The 21,445-nt window shown below is 37.5% G+C and overlaps 1 protein-coding gene across 4 annotated transcripts; it reads left to right on the forward strand.

Moving 5' to 3' along the window:
* The first annotated feature begins 620 nt into the window (after positions 1–620).
* Tmem184c (transmembrane protein 184C) lies at positions 621–21,193 on the forward strand. Of its 4 annotated transcripts, none has more exons than XM_087193304.1 (11): positions 629–696; positions 1,172–1,314; positions 7,410–7,540; positions 7,628–7,664; positions 8,723–8,928; positions 14,481–14,555; positions 15,744–15,837; positions 17,875–17,987; positions 19,470–19,569; positions 20,055–20,226; positions 20,454–21,193. In XM_087193304.1, the coding sequence occupies exons 2-11, from the start codon at positions 1,192–1,194 to the stop codon at positions 20,717–20,719; spliced, it is 1,317 nt and encodes a 438-aa protein (XP_087049430.1). In that variant the 5' UTR covers positions 629–696; positions 1,172–1,191; the 3' UTR covers positions 20,720–21,193. The 4 variants fall into 4 exon arrangements, with proteins under 4 accessions (XP_004875472.1, XP_087049430.1, XP_012924976.1 ...); XM_013069522.3 differs by having other exon boundaries at positions 650–1,066; XM_013069523.3 differs by having other exon boundaries at positions 650–912.
* Positions 21,194–21,445: the final 252 nt, after the last annotated feature.

The raw sequence follows: 21,445 nt of genomic DNA on the forward strand, positions 1-21,445 counted from the left end.
TCATTGAAATTCATTTTAACATGAACATGTTAAAAAGATTTTCATATTTAATGATTATTAAACTAATATAATATAAGTAAAGTACTTAGTAGAGTGTCTGTCCCCAGAAAATGATGATTATATTATAGGACACATTTGTATATCTGAGAAAATAGATACTAGTTGCTCTATTGGTTTACATAGCCTTGAAGAGCCTATGTGCCATTTGTTTTCTCTACAAATCTACACCTAACAGCTTTGAGTGCATAATCAACCTGTCAGAATGTTAAATCCTTTTGAATCTCAAATGAATGCTACTCTTTAACACAAGTTCCAAATGTGGAAATTGCGTATTTGCGACTGCTGCTAAAATTAAGAAATAACCCCTTAAGGTTCTAGATTCTAGCACTGCTGCAAACTAGGCAGAAGTTTCTCCTCCGCTGATTTTGTATTCCAGGCGGCTTCCTACTCACTCGCGAAGAGGACCTGCGGCAACTCCAACACCCTCCGACCTCCCTCTCCACTGACCTCTGTTTTTTTGGCAGTAACCCCGCCCCTCAAGAATGACCAATCCGAGAGGGGAAAACAAGCGGATAGGGCGGTCCCAGGTTTGCGCTGAGGACGAATCATCTCCCTCAGACACCAAAGACGGAAGCGGAAGTGAACCTACAGTCCATCTTTGGCCTTGCTGCCGCAGTAGGGCTTGTCCCGTGCGAGGTAGTGAGGAAATCCCAGAGCCTTATCTATTCTGCAGAGTAGACGAAGAGTCGCCTGCGCGTGTAGAAGGCAGGAAGCTCGGTCCCCAAAGAAAAAAGAGAGCAAGCAGGGAGCTGCGGGGCAGAACCAAACTGTTCAGGGTCGCTTGAGGCCGGGCTCGGTCCGCGCCAGTCTCCCCTAGGCCATGGTGCAAGAGGATCTCTGAGGGATCCCCAGGTGAGAATAGCGGCCCTGCCCCGGCATTCCCCAGCTGTAGGATCTGATAGATGTAGGTTGAGAAAGAAAGGATGCTGCCCGGTAGCACCCTGAGCGGCCGCAGTTACAGCCGCAGAAAGTACAGCTTCGGCCAAGAAGGCAACTCGAATTGTTGGTAAAGACCCTCACCAGCTCTTTCTCCGTAGTATGCGAGCTCATAAAACCAGAGGACAGGGCTCCCCATTACAGTCTTCTCCGAGCTCTTTTTCCTTGGTACTAGGACCTGATTTGTGAGGAAACATGCCCTGCACGTGTACCTGGAGGAACTGGAGACAGTGGATTCGACCCTTAGCTGTGGTCATCTACCTGGTGGCCATAGTCATTGCTGTTCCCTTGTGCGTGTGGGAATTACAGAAACTGGAGGTAAGAGGGCCCTGCACAGTCTCTACCCTTTCTTCTGTCTAAGCTTGGGAAAGAGACGCTCCTCCTGCATTTCTACTCCAGACACCCAGGCTTGGTATCTGAAAATGCCCTCGTGAAAATGAGCCCAGTCTTTGGACGTAATTTTCAGCAGTGCTAGAATCTAGAACGTTAATGGGTTATTTCTTAATTTTAGAAGCAGTAGCAAATACGGAATTTCCACATTTGGAACTTGTGTTAAAAAGTAGCATTCATTTGAGATTCAAAAGGGTTTAACATTCTGACAGGTTGATTATGCACTTAAAGCTGTTAGGTGTACAGATTTGTAGAGAAAACAAGGAGTTCTTGTTGGTGGTCTTCAATTGATGCTACAAAATAGTCTTGAGTATTTTAATGTAGCTCCTTAGAGGAACGTTGTTTTGCAAATATTCACCAATCCCCTGAAAGTTAGGTAATTTTATTCCTGAAGACTGATCTGCTGTTCAGATGTTGCACTTAACTGGATCAGATTAACTACCTTGAAACCCATGTATTGAATTTTGTTAGCTTTTAACTAAGCTTCTCAAATTAAAGGTTTCTAGTTTGACTTTGTTGTTTTTTACTTTTGAAATTAGCTCTTAACCAAAGCCAAAAGGCTTTGCAAAAAGTTACTTGTATATTTTTTCCTTGTATTTTTTGATGTCATTTTCATATTGTGACATCAGTAAAGTAAGAGAAGCCCGTGGTAAATACTTACCAAGATATATACTTTATAAAAATGGATAATGAAAAATGTATAATAAGCTCCAAGCTAATGAAAACTACTGAGAAGCACTTATTTTACAAGCTCCCTGACAGGACTATTTAGGTTATTTTAGGCCCTTATTGTATAAATAATTTTTAAATAGTTAAACAGTGTAATATATATTTATATTCTGGTTGTTTATTGCTTTACTTTCTCATACTGGCATAGCCAATATAGTTATTTTTAAAGGCAGAATGATATTCCAAGACATTAAATTTTTTTTTCTAACAAACAAGGTATCTAGCCATATTTAGGTTACTTGACTTTACCAAGTACCAAGCTAACACATAAGTTACATTATATGTGTCCTTTTTAGTCTCCTAGTTCCATAATAAAAGCCGCTGTTAACTATAACCATCAAGGCCCAATGTGATCTGACACCACTTTCCCTTAGACTGTCTCTCTGCAAGTCCTGGACTTCTGCCACATGGGCTTATTTGTAGGTGCTGGGCTTGCTCCTTCCTTAGAGCTTTTGCACTTCCCTTCATGGGGTGCCCTTTCTGCAAATAATATTAATTTCTGCCCTTCAGGTCTGTACTCTGGTTACTCTGATATTGCAAGCTTCCTCTTCTCACCTCTTCATATTCCCTTCTCTGCTTTATTTTTCTTCATAAGTCTTACCATCATAAATACTGTATCTGTTTTAGTCTTGTCTCTTCTTCCTTCTGCTCAAAAGACCATACTTAAAAAATGAATTAAGTCCCATTGATTAATCAGGCTTTGTACACTATGTGGTGAGAGATATAAAAATGTGACACCTAACTGGGCACATTGGTGGTGCCACTCACCTGTAATCCCAGCACTCTGGGAGGATGAGGCAGGAGGATACGTAGTCCACTACAAAGGCCCTGTGTTCAATCTCCACCACCACCCCACCCACCCACCCCCAGAAAAAGGGACACCTACCTTCTTCTTGGAACTTAGTGTTAAGAGACAAATGCAGCAACAACAACAAAAATTCATAAAGTTATATAAAATCCTATGGAGGAAGCAAAAATAGGTCTGAGAAAGTATCAAAGAAGGCAATCTTATTATGCAACTTCAAAAGACCAGTCAGCCAGCTGTAGCAAACTAAGGGGAAGTGAAGTGAGGAAGCCCTTTGTGCAGGCTGAGAGACTCAGTGCCTGATCTCGTGGTCCAAATCAGGAGAGCGGATTGAAGGTGAAAGCTGGACTTCAAGCATCCTTGGAAGTGAACAAATAGAACTTGGTAGCAGATTGGACTGGGAAGAAGAGACAGTGAGAGAAAGGGAGAAATCAAAGGTGATCCTGATGTTTTGGGCTCGAACAACTGAATAAATGGAGGTGCCAATCAATGAGATGGAAAATTGAGGTTTACAGACAGGTTTGAAAGTGAGTTCCATTATGGATGTTTAGTCTAATGAGAGACATTCAAGTAAGTGTGTCACACATGCAGTTGGATATGCAAGTGTAGAGCTCGGAAAGGTTTGCACTACAGATACAAACACGGGAGTTTGTCTTAATCAGCTCAGTCTTTCATAAGAAAACACCATAAATTGGGTGGCTTACAAAAGAACTTTATTGACTCACAGTTCTTGAAACTGTTTTGGACTCCAACGTCAAATTGCCCTCAGGGTTGATGTCTAGGGAGGCCTCGCTTGGGTTGTAGGTGGCTGCGTTCTTGCTTTGTCCTGTCATGGTGGACAGAGAGAGCCCTCTGGAGTCTCTTCATCTTTTAAGGCCACCAGTCAGCCATATTGGATTATTACTGCACACTTATGACCTCATCTAACCCAAATTGCCTCCCAAAGGCATTGTTTCTCAGTAGAATCAGTCACACTGTAGATTACAGATGGTTTCAGCATATGAATTAGGGGATGGGAAGACTTCAGTCCACAGCACAGTTGTCAGAATGTAGATGCTACTCCAAACCATGAAGATGGACAAGATTATAAAAGAGAAAAGGAAATGGCAAAGGGCCTACTACAGATACTTAGAGGTCAAGTAGAAAAATAGGAATTTGCAAAGAAGATAACACAGTAGCCAGCTGGAAAGTGATTGCCAGGGGTTTCAAGGAGGATATAGTGGACAGTGTCCAGTGCTGCTGCCATAGTAGCCATTGTTTTTCATAAACAGCAAGGCCACTGGTGGTCTTACTAGGTTGTTAGGGACAGCACCAGAATGGAGTTGTCTGAGGAATGAATATAGGTGAAAAGGAGGAATCGGGAGAGGAAGCTGTGTTTTTCGTGTTTGTTTTGAGAATATTGAGTGAAAGAGCCTGAGAAATGAATGGCATAAGTGCAGAGGAGTATGAGAGTACAGAAAGGTGTATTTTTCTTGTAATTTGTCTTTAAGGTTAGAGACACTGACTGTGTCTCCAAGATTTAGCCATAGCTATGATTTCATTTAATCTTCTAAAAAACCTCAAAGAACAGGAAATAACCTCATTTTATAGAAGTGAAAAGCAAGGCAGAGAGCTACTTGGCCAAAGTGATGTTGTGCTAAGGGCTTTGTACACAACATTCTTACCATTCTTCTCATCATCATGTATGAACTGATTTTACGTGTGTGTGTCTAGAATCCTTAACACTGTGCCCAGCAGAGAGTAGGTGCTCAATAGGTCTCATTACCACTGTCACTTTTGAGATGATCAGTGTCCGTTTCATTGCCTGGAATTCTTTTTCTTGTGCAATAGCAGCTCAGATGGAATAAAGCTTGCAGTTGGACACCTAAGACAACATCATGTTTGTCTGTGATGTGCTAGATGTACTTAGGGTCATTTTATATGAACAGTGCCTGTCCTTGAAACACTAGCATCACAATGCTCACTTGTCAAGAAGTCCGTGGGAACTGAGACAACAGAAAAGGGAAGGTTGATGTGTTCATCCCATGCTCATGGTGGGCCAGATCCTGATTTATTGGGGTGCAAGATGACTGCGCTGTGTCAACATTTCCCTCCCTGTGTTACCTGACTGAGCAAATGTCGTCAACCACAGCGCACAGACTTCTCACCTTCCTCCTCACCATTGGCAGCTCTGCTGTCTCACCCCCAGGAGGGCGGGCCGGAAACTGCTGGCTGAGTTCATCTCCACTTGTTTTGAAGCGTTTGGCTGAGGGAGAGTTAACTTACTCTTTTGTGCTTGTCTTTAATAGTTTTTTTCTTTCCTTCCTTCTTTCCTCAGATTACTTTAGAAAACTATCTACATCTCTCTTCCTCCTCATTTTGTGACCCAGAAAGAGACAAATTTAAGAATAATGTTAATGGTATCTTTATATCACTGTGCTTCAAAATTGAATAAATTATTGTGGTAAATATATATTTAATGGAAATATTATTATATTTCTATGGATGTGATGCTGACTTATTTTATAATGTTGCTTAAATGTGTGCACACACAAAATTAATTTCTTATGCATAGCTTTAAAATCAAAACAACTATAAAACTAGTAATTCAAATGAATGACATTCATGTGGGCAGATGGTATTGGAAACTAAATCACCACTTCCAGTGTCAAAAAGACACTGACTTTGTGTGCAAGATTTTTAAAATTCGCCATGACTATCCTGTGATGACTTACTCCTCCAGTCACTTGTTTTGTGATTGTTTGAAAAAACTTTCTTCCCTAAGCACACAGTGAGGACGCTTGGCCTTCAGTGGTCACAAGTTCATTATTCTCTTTTAAATCTACTGTCCAGTTCTACTTTTGGCACCAAGCCAATCACTAAAAACAAACGTGGACATTAACACTACTTGGCATTTCTGTTCTTAAGAATCACGTTTTAGGGCCGGGGATTTAGCTCAGTGGTTTCACCACCTGCTGCGCAAGCACAAGGACCCAAGTTCAATCCCCAGTACCAAAAAAAAAATCACATTTTACTGGAGAAACTAGAATATGCTTGTTATTTTCTGAGATCATTGTTGAATGTCAGTTTTTTTATGTGAATGTTCTATCTTAAATGAAATTGAGGAAGGCAAAAAGACCTGGAAAATGAGCGCCCCAGCATTCTGTTTGGAGTCTTCACCTCTACGTGTCTGCTTTTCACGTTTTCTACACATTTTATTGTAGAAATTTATTGTAAAAATACACTTGTTCTCCATATTTTTGTTTTCTATCTCTTTATTCTTTGGCTCCAAGTGAGGGGAAAGTCTTGTTCAAAACAGTGAAGCTAAAATTGTGGACTTCATTTTCAGTTCAGTCTTAATTTTAACTGCAACAGACCCTTTAAATACCAAAAGTAAATACCATTTTTCCCTTAAAAAAGAAAAAAAAAGAAGATTCATTCTTAAAGGCAGGATTACAGGTTAGTATGAAATTCATTCCCTGGAGGTCCCAGAAAAGAACAGAGGTTCAGATAAATTTGTTTTTACCAGAAATCGAGTAGCTTACTTCAGCTGTATTTTAAGATGAGATGACTCAAAATGTATTTTTAGAAACTGAACTCTTAAAATATTGATCAGGTATTTACCTAGTGAAGACATTAGGGACTTTTAAAATAACAGTACCCTCAGTTGATACTTTGTATATATGTACCATATATTCCAATTTGTTTGGATAGTACTGTAGTCTAGTTATCAATTGAGAATGTTAAGAGAGAATTGATGTAAAGAACTCAGACCAGTAACCCTCAGTGTTCATTGTGTTTTCATGTGACAGTTTACTGAAATGCTTACCGGTAAAAGCCAGGCATGATGGGGACAGCCTGTAATCTCAGAACACTAGGAGGCTGAGGCAGGAAGATCACAAGTTTGAGCCCAGCCTGGTCAGTTTAGCGAATTAGCAAGACCCTGTCTCAAAGTTTTAAAAAAGGGCTGGAGTGTAGCTGAGGGCAAAGGCCCTGGGTTCAATCCCCAGTGTGTGTGTGCGTTCGTGTGTGTGTGTGTGTGTGTGTTTGTGTGTGTGTGTGTATGGAGTGCTTTACAATAACATTGGAAGAAAATGTTGGTAGATTTTTAACTTTGTGTGCATGGAAGCAAAGGAATAAACCATTAAGATTAATTAGATTTAACTTGCAGAAAATATCAAAGCTTCTGTACACGTCCAATCATAATTTTTTAAAAAGGCAAAGAATAAGGTGGGGAGTGGCATGATGTTAATACTGTTAATGTATAGAAAGCTGTTATGAAAGGCTTGATGAGGGAAGTGCTCAACCCCTTTAGGGAAATATATCCCCACTCCCTTCAGAAAATACAAATAGGCTGTTTATTTTGAAGATAAAATAAAATAGCCATTAATCATTTAGAAAATATTGAGCTTCATTTGTAATCAAATGAAAATTTAAGAAGTAAACATTTTATTGAACTCTTTAGTTACAATATCGTAATCTCTACTGATGGGTTCTTTTGTCTCTCAAGGTTGGAATACACACCAAGGCTTGGTTTATTGCAGGAATCTTTCTGCTGTTGACTATACCTATATCACTGTGGGGGATCCTACAACACCTCGTGCATTACACACAACCTGAACTGCAAAAACCAATCATAAGGTCCATCTTCTATTTTGTTTTTACTAATGTTGTGTTAGCGTCTATCATAAATATAAAATGTTTAAAATCTATTCTTTACTATTCTAGGGTTCTTTGGATGGTACCCATATACAGTTTAGATAGTGTAAGTATGTTTCATTTTATTTCATTAACTAAGAATTTGTTTGATAATACTAACTGCTTATCATAGAATGCCAAAGGTAATGAAAAGTATGTTATTTACAGTGAGTTTAATAAAAACAAAGAAGTTCACTTGCTTTTAATGTTGATAAGATAAAGATGATAATAGAAAATGAAAACTACAGGTATTTTAAATTTTCAAAACTCTGTAACTCTTGGTTTAATTTTTTAAACTTTCAGATTAGTGGCTCGTAGTCTTTTAAAGAATGTAATAAATTAAATTACAGTTGTATGGTGGTATCCACAGAGGATTGGTTCCAAGACCCCTTGGAGATACCAGATCTGCTGATGCTCAACTTCTTCATGTAAAATAGGCCCTGTCGGAATGTGACCTCCACACACCCTTCCAGGTCCCATTCAGCGCTCTCTGCACATCGAGTCCTTTCTAGATGTCCTGTAATACCTGACACAGTGTACATGCTGTGTAAATGGTTGTTGTGCTTTATTGTTGAGGGAATGGTGACCCAAAAGATCTGTACATGTTAAGTACAGATGGAGAGTTTTTCATTTCTTTGTTGCAAATATTTGTGAGCTAGGTTTGGTTGAACCCACAGATTCTAGATACAGATGGTTGACTGTACATTATAACCCTTTTTATTTATTAAATCTTTCATTTGATCCAAAATAAATTTTTTAAATTACCCAATGGTTATAGCTACTGGTCTAATTTGATTAGATATAAAGAAAATGTCTGTAGCAGCATTTTCTATGCACATATCAAGAAAATTTTCAGATTGCATTTCAGAATTCATGTTCATTGCTTTTAAAAATTAGTTTCATCGGGCCTGGCATGTAACTCATTGGTAGAGTGTGTTCTTGGCATGCTGCATTTGATCTCCACACACACACACTTTTCACAAATTATCTGGCAGTCACTATAATGATAAATTATAGGACATTTAATATAAGTGTGTGACAGTAACTTATTCTGCATAGTACCATGAATTAGAGTGGTAATTTTATGCAAGCTTCAACTATTTTAACTTCTGTACTTTTTCACAGTGGGTAGCTTTGAAATATCCCAGGATTGCAATATATGTGGATACCTGCAGAGAATGCTATGAAGCTTATGTCATTTACAACTTTATGATATTCCTTACCAATTATCTAACTAATCGATATCCAAATCTGGTATTAATCCTTGAAGCCAAAGACCCACAGAAACATTTCCCTCCTTTATGTTGCTGTCCACCATGGGCTATGGGAGAGTAAGTATGTTTGGTTTTAATTCTTTTTTATTTTAGTTTTATTTAATCAGTTCTTGATTACCATTTGGATCTCTGCAAGGCAGAGCAGGGCAAAAGGAATAAGAGTGAATCCCTACCCTGATGTAGTTCATAGTCACATTTGAAGGCTTGTAACAAAACCCATTTTTATAACCTATGTGTTAGGTTTTTTTACATTGTTCACGCAAGTTTAAAAGCTCAACAGTGCTCTACAAGAGGAAACCTTAAAATCATCTAACAATTCCTTTTAACATTTGGGAATCAAGATCTGCAGATCTTATGCAAGATCACAAACTAGTTAAAAGGTGGGGAGAAGATAATCTAGGTGGGAAAAAAAGCACATGGTATGAAATAGGAGCAACAAATAGCAGTGTTTATTCTAGTAACATATTTAGTTTGCCCTATTATATGTTCATGTAGACAGTAAAAAAAAAGCCTATTGTTATTTAGACCTTTCATTTTGAAATGTAAATTGAGGTTAAGATTTCATTTATTATACATAGGCACCACTGGGTATGTTTTAGGAAGGGAATATTAGAAAGTTCTAATAGTCTGTTTGTGAAATAAGCTGAAAAAGGAAGATGAAATTGGAATACAAAGACAATAAGAAAATGTAACTGAAGAACCAATAGAATGTGACCACTGACAGCTGGGGAGCAGGGGAGTTACAAGGTAAGGAGGATGGAAGATGTGGAGGCATAGTGATCAGCTTAGACATAAATGTGGGGAGGGCTGCACTGCCTCCCATGGGGTACAAAACCATGGGTGTAACATTCTTTTCAGTGTTCTTACACACTTGAGATAAGGAATTACCTGGCTTTAAAACAAATAAGCTGCTAAGGTGTTCCTTCAACAAAAATGTACTGATCACCTAGTGTGTGCCGGTATAGACATAGTGTGGAACACCAAACAGACAGACGTCAGGAGCTGTGTGAGCAGGAGGTCAGAAGCTAATGAAGATATGAACGGCTACTTATTTCAGGAATTGCAGTGAAAGAAAAAGAACAGGAGAGCATGAGAGACCACAGTAAGGATAAACTGTATAGCCTGTGGATCAGGAGGAAATACTCCCCAGGAGATACTGTGCTCAATTCCAAATCCAAGGCCGAATGGGGATTTGTAGATAAGAGCAGATTGAGGGGTCAGTGGATGCAGGGTTACTAAGAGGAGACATGGAAGGAGCAACCTTGCTGGCCTGATGTATAGGATTCTTGGTGAAAGGTAGCCAAGGGCTGGGACATCCAGGGAGAGGGTGACAGACTCGATTCGGTGCAGGGAGCTCCCGTGTGTGTGTATATGTAGGGGGGGATGACTCAGGATTCTCGGTGTAGACTGACTTTAAGCAGACCAATGACAGTCCCAGAGCATGAGGTCTCCTCAAGAAGAGGGCTCGAAGGAACTTGTATAAAGTGTGGCCATTAAAGGCCTGTCAAAAGAGAGGCCGTTACAGGATGATATAAAAAGACCTGGTGTCCAAAGTTCATTTTCAATAATTAATTATGTGTTTTGTGTGGACTAAATTGGAAATGGGGAATAAGAGATTGCAGTAGCCTCGTATATAAGATGGTGGTGGCGGCAGGCTGGCTTTGACCTCTTCTATTAATAGAGAACCTGAAAAAAAATAGAAAATTTAAAAAATAACCTGCTTTGAGGCTCTAGCCGCCTCTTCAGACTGGCTCTCAATTAGCTGGTGATCGACTAAAACTCGAAAGTCTTTTATAAATGACACTGGTCAAAATTCTCAAAGTCTGTGTTTATGCACAAATTTGTTCCTATCTATTGCATGCATTCTTGTTAAGTCTGTATGGGTTAGGTTCATTTTTAAACGAGGCTTGAATTTTGACAACTGCTAACTGAATAGTGCGACATAGCAATGTACCCATAATATAATAGGGGTTTTCTTGCCTTTGAAAAACATTAAATGGAGGGCTGGGAATTTATCTCAATGGTTTCACCGCCTGCTGCGCAAGTGCAAGGACCCGAGTTCAATCCCCGGTACCAAAAAAAACCCAACATTAAATGGTTACCAAAATTGTACACTGTGGCGGTATGGTTTTAGTATAATAAAACTTCATTTTTGTATATAAATACATTTTAGGTCATTCATCTGCCTCTAATTAACTGGTACTTTATATGATAATTGATCAGGCAGTGCTGTTCAGGATAATTCAGTATAATATTTTACTTTTAAGATTCAAGGACTATGGGAAGTTTACAGTTGGTAAACAATAAAAGCAGTCTGCTTTTTGTACTCTGATTTTGGCAACGTAAGTGCTGAACACAATCAGTTTTCTTTTAATGAACTTTCAAGGATTGGTAGGTGTTTCACAGAGGCAGGAGAAACACTTAGTGATCAATACATTTGTACTACCATAACTGAAGCACATGTTTTCATTAAACAGCACCAACTCTTGTTATTTGATTTTTCCTCCTATCTCTCGTTTTTAAGTGGGTTACACCCCACTGTGTTGAATTTTACGATTTGGACAACATTGCTTTAGGTATGTACCTTGACATGGATATGCCAGGTCTTTTGGGTTTAGTTCAGCTTTGCAAGTTAGTGACAGAGTGTTTTCTGAGGTATAGTAAATTACTCTCCACCAGCACTGTGAGATAGAGCTAGTGAACCACTTCCTCACCTGCCTTTGGAATTACCCAGACTTCATTATATCTGCCTGTCGAGAGGATATACAGGGGTACAGCACTGTGGTTTTCATTTGGGATTCCCTCATTAGTAAGCTGATTGAGCATCTTTTCATGTAAGTCGCTTGTACTTGCCTTTCGAAGGAATATGTGTGATTCATCTTTTTTCTAATGGGCTGCCAGTCTTGTGGATTTATATGGGATCTTTAAACAATTGCAGAGCTTTCTTTGATGTGTTAACTGCCTCCCATTTTTGACATGCTTTGTCATTTTCATTGGCTCTTTTGACAAACATTGTGTCTTGAATATTAATATGGTTGAATTTATCAATCTTATTTTATAGTTAGAACTTTTGGGATCTTGTTCAAAAAATTCATCCCTAGCCCAGGATTATAAAAACATTCACAGATGCTTTTCTTTTATACATTTTGAAGTTTTACCATTAGGACTATTTAATCCATCTGCAGTTGAGACTGTGTGGGTGTGGGTGTGGGTGTGTGTGGGTGTGTGTGTGGTGTGAGCTAAGAATGCAGTTTCACTTTATTTTCTTGGATACTGCCTTTGAACCATTCCCTCCCTTCTGGCTCCCTGATTGATGTTGGGACCTGTCATATACCACATTTCCATATGTATGGGTGCATTTCTGGTTTTATTGACTTCTTTGTTCCTCGACTAATTTCATATATTAGCTTTTATAGTTTACTTATAAACCTTAAAGTAAGAGGCAAGTGCCAAACCCTATTATTTCAGCCATTCTTAATGTCCACTTACACAAAGAGTGGTCAAACTGTACAGTGAGTGTTTAACATATTTTTAAATTATTACCATAGAGATGCATTGCCATTAATCCCCCTCAAGCTGCTCCCCCTTGCTTTGAACACACTTATCCCATTCTTACCACTTTCTGAAGCAGTTCTTCCTGGAAGTCCTTTTTTGTGAATGTCTTCAGATGCAGTGTTTGTGGCTGCCTCTGTGTCCTGAACTGATTCAGAATGTTTGCCTTTCGTGGTCATTTTGACTTGGAGGAAGAGCCAGGAGTTGCATGATGCCTGATCTGGTGAATAAGGTGGATGAGGACTCACTGTGATGTTTTTACAAGCCAGTCTTTCAGTTGGATGGCACTCAGGAACATGTTGAGCATGCCTCATAAAGACAGAGAAAAGGACTTCCAGAACTGCTTCAGAAAGTAGCAAGAATAATAGGGTAGGGGCCGGGGATTTAGCTTAGTGGTTCTGCCACCTGCCTCACAAGCACATGGTCCCAAGTTCGATCTCTGGTACCAAAAAAAAAGAATAATAGGGTAAGTGTGTTTGAAGTGAAGGGTAGTATTTTGAGGAAGATTGATGGCAATGTATCTTTTACTGTAATAAATTGCTTTTAAACATTTACTGTATATGTGGCCTACACTGTGATATATACAAAGTCTAACCAGACTCTGGAGAGCTTTCCCTCCAGCCACTGTTCGCAGGAGCATGTGTAGTGGTGAGCAGTCATATCACCTCTCTGGACTAGAAGCCAGAGAGACTGGTGTCTCACTATCCCTTCCAAGGGCCCACTCCCAGGTGACCATGGGACTTTCTACTAGGTCCCTCTGCTTAAAGGTTCACCACCACCCTGGGGACCAAGCCCATCTGCACCTTTGAGGGAGAACTAAAACACAGCAGAGCCCAGTGCAACTCTTGCCAGCACCACCACCACAGGGGACTCTTAGTTGAATATAGGAAGGAGCTACTTCAGCACAGAGAAGGCTCTTAGCTTAGAAAATTCCAGTAGCTTTTATTTGGTCTAGTAACCTGACATCTCAAGGTTGTATGGCAGGCTTGCTGTCTTCTCAGTCTAGATACAGTCCTTCAATTAAAGGCTTCATACTACCAGTTCTCCTGATGAAGGTACTAAATAGGTGTTTGCCTTCAGAGCTACTTGGTGTAAATTTTAAGTGAGCTTTTACATGGTTCTCAGGACTTATTTTAGGAGCTGTTTGGAGCTCTTCTGCTTGTTTGTTACTCCTTGTGAGTCAACCTACACTGAGTGAACCCAACAACAGAGTAAAATGTTTTATGTAGGACGTTTGTTTTGTCCTTTCAGAGTATCCAAGCAGTGGTAACTCCTTTTAAGATTTAAATACCAAACTTGAAAGGAAACCGAATCTTAAATGTAAATAATAATTTCTAAATATGCTTCACATACATACATGCACGCACAATTTATTACTTGGTTTTTGTTCCAGAAAAACACAGGGACCGTGTTAGTCAGCTTTTTGTCACTGAGTAAATACCTGAGGTAATCAATAAGGGAAAAGGTTTACATTGGCTCACAGTTTCAGAGGTTTCAGTCCATGGTCACTGGCTCTGTTGCTTTGACAGCATAATATAACATGATGTGAGCATGTGGCATAGAAGGCCAGTTCACCTTATGGTATCCAGGAAAAAGATGAGGCCAGAGTGCCAGTATTTCCTCTAAGGACAACTCCTACCCCGTGACCTGACTTCCTTCCCTAGGCTGCACCTCCTAAAGGTTCCACCACTTTCCAACAGTGCCACAGGCTGGAAACCAAGCCGTTAATAATGGGGTTTTGCAAAACATTTCACATGAAAAATGTACCAGGGACCCATTTCTGTTCCTTTTGTGGAACTATTCTGTGCGGCACTATTCTGGAACTCTAGACTATGTGCAAAGCAAGATCTTTCAGATGTCAAATAATGTTTTATATGGTATTTAAATGATTTGCTGCATCTATATCCTTCCCCTAGTGCCATTCAGGATGATTAAATTGAAGGAGTTAAATATAAATATGATGTCATTTATCAAAGTGATTTTAATTTGGAGGCTTTGAGGATGTTTGGATGCCGCTTAAATAAGTAGTGAAATCCTAAGTTCTTTTTCTTTTGCAGAGTGTTGCTATTTCGGTGCAAACTGGGTGTACTACAGTACACAGTTGTCAGACCAGTCACCACTATTGTTGCTTTGTAAGTACACAGATTTTACATCATCATTGCTTTAGATCTTTATACGCTTAATTCGAAACAACTGAGTAGAAAAACAGAGTATGAATTATTAATAAAGCAATTCTAAGGGGCTGGGGATTTAGCTCAGTGGTTCTGGCACCTGCCTTGCAAGCACAAGGTCCTGAGTTCGATCCCCGGTACCAAAAAAAAAAACAATTCTAGTCCACTGTAAAAATCACAATATATAAAAATCTTACTCTGTTAAGATAAATGATTGTTAACAGGCAAAGAATCACCGCAGGATTTACGTCCTCTCTAAAGTATGCCATGAAGCTCTTTCAAAAAGGTGCTTTTTCAAATGTGAATGTTCACATAGCTTTATAGAAACTGTTACGTAACATTAAAAAGTGTGCGACTTTAGGATGACTACATGAGTTTATTTTGTACATGGTTAAATTAGATCATATTGGGAGCATTATCCAAAAAAAGTCGTATTTTTCTTTAAGCATTGTCAAGATATTTAAAACTTGAGGTAAACATGAGATATTATTAAACTACCTGGTGAAACTATTTCCTAAAAATTGAAGAACAAGTAATTAAGTAGATTGTATGTTTTATCTGTTAGTCCTTACTAACATTCTATATGGTCACAAAAGAAAGATGAAAAGAAATACAGGTAAAAGAACAATTCAATTCTTTATATATTTCCTTTGAACAAGGAATTATTTAGCCAACTAAGACTAATACATCTCTTTTTTTTTTTTTGGTACCGACTAATACATCTCTTTATGAAAATGTGCTTTATTTCTCTGTAGCTTAGAAACTGGATGGACATACCATTTAATACTAACTGAAATTCATTTGAAGGGACTGGCTGTTCATATTTACCTCTAAAATAATTTATAGGGGAAAACTGAGATATATTTATAAACATATGTTTAACAGCCAACTTTCTCAAAATTAGCTTTTTTGAAGCTAATTTTTTGAAGGGATAGCTTTTTTGAAGTTAATGATTACTCTATTTCAGTGTATTGGTCTTATTTTTGTATTTCCTTCAAGTTAACAGAAAATCATGGAAAATATTTTTGTTTTAATTTTGAATCAAAGCCAAGTGATTACACAATAACTCAAACTGACTTCTAAACTGTCGCAGTACTTTAAAATACATAATTTAGTCATAAAGTTGTCCCATTTTACCATGTTTTGTAGAATCTGTGAGCTGCTCGGTATATATGATGAAGGAAATTTTAGCTTTTCAAATGCTTGGACTTACTTGGTTATAATAAATAATATGTCACAATTGGTAAGTAAATACTCTTCATAATTATAAGTTGGTCTCTAAATATTTTTAGGGATAGTTTCTTGGAATAAAAGTTGATTGCTTCATTTTAATCTTGAAATTTAATTTATACAGAGAAATAGAAAAAGACTATACATGCCTTTATACAGTGAAATCTTTATTTGGTGACTCATATGCTGACCTGTTGATTGTGTTCATGTTGATTTATCTCTCACTCTCACTGCATAGCCTTGTCAGTGTGTCATAAATAAAAGCAGTGCCCCCTAAATAACAACAAGAAAAACAAACACATGTATTGGGCATATTGCATAAGAGAAGCTGTCTAACTGGTATATAACAGTCCAGGTTTAAATAATAGGATAAAATTCTCCAACATCATATAGTTGGAATCAAAGGAAATTAAGACCACCACTGTTCTAGAAACTGATTTAAATGTTCTGAAGATAGAACTATTTGATCCTCTGGATTTAAAGTGCACACATTTGATTTAAAATCTTTGGTTAATGCTTTCAGCAGAATAATAATTTAGATGCAGTGCTTGATATTAGAGCTTTGTAATAAAAATTAAATGGCCACTAAAGCACAAAATGCTATGTTTTGTGAAACTGGATTAAGTACCTCTCTGTATGTTAAAGTGAGGAGCAGTAGTCCATGGGTGAGAGATCAGTTTGGAAACCCTTAAAATTTATGCATGTGTTCATCTTCTAAAGTAGATTTATAATTTTCTTGACTCTAAAGGGAACCTTTCCAGGTATGGTGGCGCACACTTGTAATCCCAGCACTTGGGAGGTTGAAGGAGGACCTCTTTGAGTTGGAAGCCAGCTTGGGCTACATAGTGAGTTCAAGGCCAGCCTGCACTACAAAGCAATACCCTGTCTCAAAAAAATAAATAAATAAAATTAAATGGCCAACTGTCCAAAGCCTTTCCATGTGTTCACCTTCTTTGTCACCAATAATTCTTTTTCTGGGCAAGTACTTTTTTGTTGTTGTTGATTTTTGCTTTTTGAGATAGGAGCTCACTATATGTAGTTCAGGTTGGCCTTGAACTCACTATGTAGCCCAGGCTGGCCTCAGACTTGTAGCAATCCTTTTGCCTTAGTCTGCCAAGTGCTGGAATTATTCTAAAGACAGGATTAAATGCATTTGCTTTGACTATAAAGTCATTTTAAAAACCAGCTTGTAGCTGAGGGTGGAGAGTGTAGCTCAGTGTAGAGAGTTTGTTTAGTATGTTCAGGTATTGGGTTCTACCTGCAGCTCTGTAAAAACAAAAATACAAGCTTATATGTGCAAAGGAATGATTGACAGGAGTCTGAATAACCATATTTTCTCTATTGCTTTCCTCTGTTGCTTTCATAGTCTGAAATATATTAAGTGAGCATTTTACTATTTCAATGGAAAAAGTAAACTTTAGGAAAATGTTTCTGCTATTCAGATACTATACTACATTGTTGTAATTGAGTTCTAAAATAAATCTTAAGCATTTATTTTAAAAAGTAAATTCACCTAGACTAACATACCACTGTGAAGAAAAATTATTTTTCTGATTCTTTATTTTCCAATTTCATGGTCACAATTTTATTGAAATTCTACATGTTTAAGGCATTGCCTTAATACACACACACACACACACACACACACACACACACACACAGTGTTATATAAAACAAATAGCCTAAACTATTTTTAAAAAATTTTTTTTTAAAAACTTTATTTTTATTTGAAAGACATTACAGATTTGTTTATTTTGGCTGAACCAGAGCCTTTTCTTCCATTTATGTCTGTCATTTATTTCTTGTTCTCTTTATGAACTCCAGTAAGTGAACACTCAGCATTTCAGGGAAGGTGTTCTACATCTCTTTTGAGAACTTTCATAGTGTATTATTCATCTACAGCAAATGTTAAAAGCCTGTTGTTAATCTACAGATACAGCAATAAAGCCTAGAAAAATTTGCCTTAAACATTACTCTAGCAAGTCTCTGGTTATAATTTCAATATTACTTATTCTTACTAAAGAAGTTGAAATGTTAACTTTCTTTGCAGTTCGCCATGTATTGCCTTCTGTTATTTTACAAAGTACTAAAGGAAGAACTGAGTCCAATCCACCCTGTTGGCAAATTTCTCTGTGTAAAATTGGTGGTTTTTGTTTCTTTTTGGTAAGTGTTGCTTTCCCTTAAATGTTCTCATTTTTCTAAAAGGCAATAAAACCGTTGGTAATGTTAATGCAGAGATGTCTCTACTTACTTAAAACAAGTTGAATCCTTTTAGCCCTTTTAGGATTTCCATAAAGAAATAAACAGATGATCACTGTCACACTGTATTACAAAAAATTTTAAATAACCTAATTATCTCAACACTAAAGGAATCATTAAAATAAATCAAGGTCCTGTCATAATGGAATACTATGTAGTTTGGAAAAAAACATGACGTAGAATATTTAATATGGGTAACGTTCATCAGGAAATATTCTTTAAAACAAGACAAAATGATACATGGTTTCAGCTTAGTAAAAAGGGCAGATTAGAAGGGTTTCTAGAAACAACTAAAACAGATACACTAAATTTAACAAAATAGAATACCAGAAAAGGAAAGGAAAAAAATTCATGAACTCCTACTGCCAGAAAAAGTGATTAACATTTTGGTGTACATGTGTCATATGTAAAACTGCACAGAAATGATCTTATAGTATAAAAACTTACAGAACTCAACAATGTATGTATCCTATATTGTAGTTAACAGTCCTTTTGTCAGTGAAGAAAAATACAATTTTGTTGTTTGGGATTTTTGTTTTTGCTTAGTATTCTGCTATATAGATATAACTTGTTAACTAACCTTTTATATCTAGATTTTTCCTAATTTTTCACTTTTAAAGTAGCATTGAAGTGAATGTTCTTACAAGTTTCTGAAAGCTTGTCAATCTCATTATTTGCTGTTGAAATTAATACGGGGCTAGGTGTGGTAGCATACAATCCCAGCTACTAAGGCTGAGCCAGGAAGATTGTAAGTTTGAGGCTGCCTGGACAACTTAGTGAGACCCTATCTTAAAAAATAAAAATGGCCTGGGCATGGAGGACCTAAGTTCAATCCCTAGCATCACAAAAAAAATTTTTTTAAAAAGAATTAACATCCTTAGATTTGCTTGCAGTGTTCAACATGACTTCCTGTCTTGGAGTCAGACCCTTGCTGAGTGTGTCTGTAGCTTCAATAGTTGATGCAAGACAGGTTTCAAATAAATTTTTTTTAATGTCTAAATAATACAAGTGTAAACAGCATTTGGGTATCAATCCTTACTTAAAATCCCCACTGTACAAGGTGTTGGGCATTGTCTATGTATGAGAACAATTTGGAATGTAATTACTTATGCATACCCTCGAAACAAAGATACATAAACCCAGTACAGAGTTCTGAGAAGCCATAACTCAAGATCCCTCTGATGAAACCATATTAGAAGAGTACATTTGTAAAGTGAGTACATGTATTTAATCTAGATGCAGTTTCTTTAGGAATAGGCTGTAAAGGTAGCATGGTAGTCTGCAGGCTGCACTGGGGTTTTAACTTTTTTAAATGATATATTTTTAAAACAACTGCTTATTTTATGCTTGATGTAGATTTGGCGTTTACCTTTCCCCAACATACAGGCAAGCAGCGGTCATTGCTTTGCTGGTAAAAGTTGGCGTTATTTCTGAGAAGCACACATGGGAATGGCAAACTGTAGAGGAGGTGGCTACAGGACTCCAGGTAAGCAGTGCTGTCTCTGACCCCAACAGAACTTCAGTATTTATTTGTTATGCATTTTTTACCTGTCATCTCCACTCAACCTTATAGCGTGCAGGCTGTGGGGCTGCAGCTGTTACCTCACCCTCCAGGTAAGGAAACAGGAGTCCTAGAGAAACTGGCCAGAAGTACTGATTGCTAACAGAACCAGAGATAAACCTGGATTTGGATCTTTGTAGTCCATTTCTCTTCCTGCTTTTTTCCTTAGTCTCTAGGTGGTGGATTGAGAATAATGTACTTTGCTGAGAAATACTTGATTTAGGTAGTATAAAAGAGATTCAAATTTTGTCCCTTTTTGAAAAGGTAAAAAAATAATTTTGAGAAAAAGAAAAATATGAAAAGAAAAGAAACAGCTACTGAAATACATACTTTTGAAAAGTACTTGGAGAAAGAGCAATTTAGAAAACGACATTTAATCCCAAAGATGGCTGCTATTTTTGTTGTTACAGGACTTTATTATCTGTATTGAGATGTTCCTGGCTGCAGTTGCTCATCATTACACATTTTCATACAAACCATATGTTCAAGAAGCAGAAGAGGGCTCATGCTTTGATTCCTTTCTTGCCATGTGGGATATTTCAGATATCGCAGATGATATTTCTGAACAAGTAAGGAATGTTGGTGAGTACCAGCCATTTAATTCTTCCAAAATAAGTAGGTTATTCTATTTCTCCCACTGAGGTCATTTATTAGTTATTTAAAAAATGAAAAAGCTGTTTAGAGCAATACTGTGGTACAGGCTCTTCAGATTTAGGGGAAAATGGGCAAATGGGGAGCTTATTATTTAGAATGGTTAGTTTATCATGTTAAAAAATAGCTTACTTAATGTAGAAACCTTTTACTTACAGGACGGACGGTCAGGGGACATGCTAGGAAGAAATTTTTTCCTGAGGACCAAGATCAAAATGAACATACAAGCTTATTATCTTCATCATCACAAGATGCAATTTCCATTGCCTCTTCTATGCCACCTTCACCCATGGGTCACTACCAAGGGTTTGGACACACAGTGACTCCTCAGACTACACATACAATGGCTAATATACCCGATGAACTACTTAATGACACTACAGAAGAGAAAAAACAGCCTTCAGATAAATCTGTGGACTCCTGAATAATGTGCAAAAGCAAACCAAGCTACATCCGTGTTATTTCATCACCTGGAATCCCATGGATTGGGATTTTTGTGCTTGGGACAAGCCATAATGATGGAGAATTTCAAAACAAAGACAAAAAGCCAGGTACAACTACTGTATGTATGTATGTATATATATGTTTTGTATATCATAATATAAATAATTGGTCCACATTCCCTAGACTTAAGACTTGATTCCTAAACTTTAGAGTTGCATACTGAGATGGTAGAAAATGACTGCAACTAAAATGCTTCAGATACTACATTGCTTTATCAGGAGGATGGACATAAAAAAAGGCTTCCTACCACTGCTGCATGAATATAATCCTCTGGACAGAAAGCATAATACAGAAATAAGACATAGTGGAACTTAATCATGTGCCATATAACCTTACCTAACAATTCTCTATTTCTCAACTGGATGCCTTTCAATAAATAAGAATTTATCATTTATTTTCTGCAACTCTTTATGTCGGTCATTCTTTAAACATAAAACTCTTAAGGCTCTAACAAAATTTTTTCAATACTATTAAAAGTGGCAGGAAATGTAAATAATCTTGGCTGAATTGTCTTAATCATTAAAACAGTAATCAGGAGATATATAGTTGTTATTTGAGAGAAACTCATTACTTAGGATGGGGTTTTTCTAATTGGTAATCACAACCCTTGAGGTCATGCTTCACATTATAAAAGATAGAAAGTGAC

Source organism: Heterocephalus glaber, unplaced genomic scaffold (genome assembly GCF_053883595.1).
Source record: "Heterocephalus glaber isolate CG9 unplaced genomic scaffold, H.glaber_assembly_v1.0 deba00001586, whole genome shotgun sequence".
NCBI lineage: Eukaryota > Metazoa > Chordata > Mammalia > Rodentia > Bathyergidae > Heterocephalus > Heterocephalus glaber.

Coding starts and splice junctions, on each gene's coding strand:
- Tmem184c (XM_004875415.4), top strand. CDS start 1,192: ATGCCCTGCACGTGTACCTGGAGGAACTGGAGACAGTGGATTCGACCC. Junction 8,929..14,480: donor CCACCATGGGCTATGGGAGA/GTAAGTATGTTT, acceptor TTTCTTTTGCAG/AGTGTTGCTATTTCGGTGCA. Junction 14,556..15,743: donor GTCACCACTATTGTTGCTTT/GTAAGTACACAG, acceptor CATGTTTTGTAG/AATCTGTGAGCTGCTCGGTA.